The 4,210-nt window shown below is 34.2% G+C and overlaps 1 protein-coding gene across 1 annotated transcript; it reads right to left on the reverse strand.

The window, feature by feature from the left end:
* Positions 1-311: 311 nt before the first annotated feature.
* Positions 312-743, reverse strand: LOC140451657 (uncharacterized). The gene has a single exon (XM_072545502.1). The coding sequence runs from the start codon at positions 741-743 to the stop codon at positions 312-314; it is 432 nt and encodes a 143-aa protein (XP_072401603.1).
* Between the last annotated feature and the right edge of the window lie 3,467 nt (positions 744-4,210).

The following is a 4,210-nucleotide window of genomic DNA, read 5'->3' on the forward strand; positions in this document are numbered from 1 at the left end:
TACCCTAAAGAAAACTTAAATTACTGCAGGAGATACTCGAAATGTTCTCCATTTACTTCCTGGCAGAAGTAGATTCTTTGTTTCGTTGCCTGCCTAACCCTTTGTAGGGTTTGCATATCAATCCTATCACATTCTTCGATTATTCTTTGACGGAGTTCATCAACTGTCGTCAACTGGCTCCCATACAGTTTGGATTTAAGGTAACCCCATAGGTAAAAATCTAGAGGATTAAGATCTGGTGATCTTGGTGGCCATTCAATGAATCCACGACGTCCAATCCATCTTCTCGGATACAAATTATTTAAAAAATTTTAAACGCCAGCATCGTAATGAGACGGAGCTCCATCTTGCTGGAAAATAATATCTTGGGTGAATTCACCTGGATTGTTTCTAAGCACATCATGAATTGCAGGAATTATTTGTGTTTCCAATAGATTAAGATAGCTTTCCCCCGTTAAATTGCCTTCGATAAAAAAAGGGCCTATAATGTGATCCCCTAGTATACCTGCCCAAACATTTAATTTAGTGGGAAATTGAGTATGACACTCTCGAAACAATAGAGGGTTTTCGTCAGACCAATATCTTACATTTTGTCGATGTACATGACCATTTAAATAGAATGTAGCTTTATCGGAAAAACAAATATGTCTTAAATAAGTTGGATCTTGTGAAATATTATTATCCATACTTTCACAATATTGCAGTCGTCGATCTGGATCATCCTCTGTCAATTCGTGCACCATTTTCATCTTATAGGGATGAAATTTTTGCTTTTTTTAAATGTTTAAGACAGTCCTGTGACATATTTTGCATTCGCGAGCAACATTTCTAGTTGAACTGGATGGATTTACTATAAATTGGGACAAAATATCTACTTGCTTTTCCTCAGAAATCTTGTTTCTACCATCCCGTTTCTTGTTTTCGACAGAACCAGTTTCACAAAATTTGGTGACAAGTAGTCTATAGTAATGTCGATCAATTGGACGATTCGGAAAACGTTCATTAAATATTCTCACAGCTTCATGGTAGTTACGGCCTGCTTCGCTAAATATTAAAATTGCTACTATTTGTCTACTAATCTACGAGGTGGTGCCATTTTGATTGTTTTGAATTTTTAATACTAAAAATTTACAGTTTACTACTAAAGCTCACCAAATCTCAAGTTCTTGTCAATATTCTTTACAATCAACAGTGCTAATTGCTTGGTTTTTATGACAGTTGTCAAAAACTATACACGCCAACTAGATTATTTAAAAAATTTTAACGACACAAAAGTATTTATTCTGCAAAAAAATTATTCGGTATAAACGTTCAAGAATAAAAATTAAATAAATTTTGTTATACCGAATGTCCCATATTAAAGCAAAACCAGTGTACCTACTTTTGTATTGTTGTATCGCAAAGTGTATCTCCAAACAATAAATCGTTATTAACAAACAGATCCTTAAAGTTAAAGTAAAGTGTGATATCGCACGACCCCCATTGCCATTTAAAAAATCTGAGGGGGTAGCTGTCAAGTGAAGGGGATGAAAGGGGTGACAATTTTTTTTATGTTATAAAATACCTCTATTAAAATAAAAATTGACGGGTCCGAGCGTTTTTCATCTTTGTCTTAAATAACGGAGTTCACTAGGGGGGGTAAGACTTAGTATCCACACTGTATATAATTATTTACGTATATTACCTTTTGTGGACATATAACATATAATCTATAATTAATTCTGTTCAACCTTACCTATTTTGAGTTACCAATATAACACTCTCAGAGCCAATCTGTATTCTTTTATTTCAACACATAAGTAGTGATTAGGTGTTTTACCATATTTGACATTTTCTCTTTGAGGTATGATTTATTGCATAACTTTATTAATTTATGTACATATGTGGACTGTATATTATGTCTTATTGTTATTGCTTACCGCGTGATATAATTGTTATATATAATGTAATATTTTGTTCCCGTATAGTAACCATCTGTATCTTTCTCATATTGTTTTTTTTTCTTATTATCTTTCCGTTCTCGTCACTTCGTATCTTTCCCGTTATCGTTCTTATCTTATTTTCTGCCCATTCTCTGATTTACTAGGTTTCCCTATTCGTTTCAAAAATAGGGTGGTGCAAAAAATTCTCTTCTCTTTCGTGTTTTTTTTTCTTCATCTCACTTGTTTATCTTCTGTAGTCTAGCCCTGTCGAACCCCGACCAAGATACCTCTACCAGACTTAAGTCCGGACTTTAATATCATTCTTTGTGTAAACCCCCCTTTTGTTTATAAAGGGGGCACAACTTTTGTACTTGCTTTGTGAAATTAGCAGCATACGTCGGTGGAGTTATAATTCGTAGGATTCTATTTTCTTAAATATGCCATCAATACACCTTCAAATTTTAATTCCGTTCATTAGTAAACTGAAACCATGTAAGGTTATAAACTTATTACTATAAACTAAAGCGGCAAAATTTATGAAACAAATGCTGAAATCGATACTCTCATTAATACTAAATAAATACTTTTAAATCCGTTTGTGACAGCACATCCAAATGTTTTGTTTTGTTAAAATTGTTTCATCCATTGTTCGATTAATTTGGCTAAACCGCGCCGTCAGTAAGCTAGAAATTGGCATAAAAATGGAAATTTATTTAGGAAATATTTAAATTTTACTATGAGTATTAAATTTGTGGGAATGCTCAGATTAATTTTTGAAATTAAAAATTGCACCGTTATTAATATGTGTTAAACTGTTAACGACTACGGTTGTGAAAACGCAACGTATAACTCTAATATACAGAGAGCGGCAACAGTCTGGAATATACGAGACAAAGAGACTATATTCGATTCTTCGATTCTTAGTTTCAATTTAATTTTTTCTTATGTTACAAGAAAATGTACGGGTACTTTTAACCCTTTTCTACTAACTGGTTATATAGATCCCAGCAAAAATTCACTTATCTAATTACACAATATTAATAACAATAAGTTGTAGTGCGCACTACAACTACCTCGGCACCATAATAAATGAAGAATGGACCAACAACCAGGAGATTCGACCACGCATCGGAAAAGTTAGATCCACCTTCAATCGGATGGGGGCCTTCTTCAAGAGTCACAACCTCTCTCTTGATACAAAAGTAAGAATGCTGCGATGCTACGTCTTCTCTGTCCTTTTTTATGGTGTTGAATCGTGGATCTTTAACGAAGACATGTGCAGCAAACTGGAGGCATTTGAGACGTGGCTATATCGGAGAATGCTTAAGATCCCGTGGCCTCACCGAGTCACAAATGAGGAGGTCCTCAGAAGAATGAATATGAACCAAGAGGTACTGACCACCATCAAATCTCGAAAGTTACAGTTCTTTGGACATATTATGCGAAATGAATCCAGATATACTCTCCTTAAAGCCATCCTGCAAGGAAAAATATTTGGAAAACGAGGTCCAGGAAGAAGAAGAACATCTTGGTTAAAGAACCTCAGAATCTGGTTCAATACAACATCTGTGCAGCTTTTCCGCGCTGCTGCAGATAGGATAAAGATTGCCATGATGATCGCCAATATTCGTAACGGATAGGCACATCAAGAAGAAGAATAACAATAAAAACATTCAGATTACTATAGGGGCATATATGTTCCATACAGATGTCAATATAAAACTTCTTATGCGTTGTCGGCGTCGTAAGTGAGTTTTGCCTAGAGATTTTTAGCAGGAAATTATATTTTGAGGTTAGGTTGTATCATTATTCTACAATTTGTAAACCAATGCACTTGTTGTTCCTTTTTGCTTACATTTTTGCCTCAAACTCGTTCAAATGTTTTTAAACAACATGGAAAGTAGCAGTATGTATAATTATTTTTATTTATTTAAAGAAATACATCGCATTTTTTTTATTTTCTGCTGACGTTCGAGCCACAATTTTTTTCATTTCATTTGCTTAATTTTGAACATTTGATACAACAAAAAACAAGATTCGATCACACTTTTTGGATAAACCAAATTTAAAAACAAGCCTCTGCTATCACTTTTTGGTGGTTTAGGTTATTTTAAATAAGAAGCAAATTGCATCATCCTGTCTAGGTTGTTTCAAACCCGTGCAGTTGACCGTATCTATTACATAGTCGAATATGACAATTTGTTAGTTAGAACGAAGGTCATTTCGACCTTATTGTTTTTAGATGTGTGCACTACTGAGTGACGGAACATTGTGTTGGTTAGATTAAA

Source organism: Diabrotica undecimpunctata, chromosome 10 (genome assembly GCF_040954645.1).
Source record: "Diabrotica undecimpunctata isolate CICGRU chromosome 10, icDiaUnde3, whole genome shotgun sequence".
NCBI lineage: Eukaryota > Metazoa > Arthropoda > Insecta > Coleoptera > Chrysomelidae > Diabrotica > Diabrotica undecimpunctata.

Coding starts and splice junctions, on each gene's coding strand:
- LOC140451657 (XM_072545502.1), bottom strand. CDS start 743: ATGGTGCACGAATTGACAGAGGATGATCCAGATCGACGACTGCAATAT.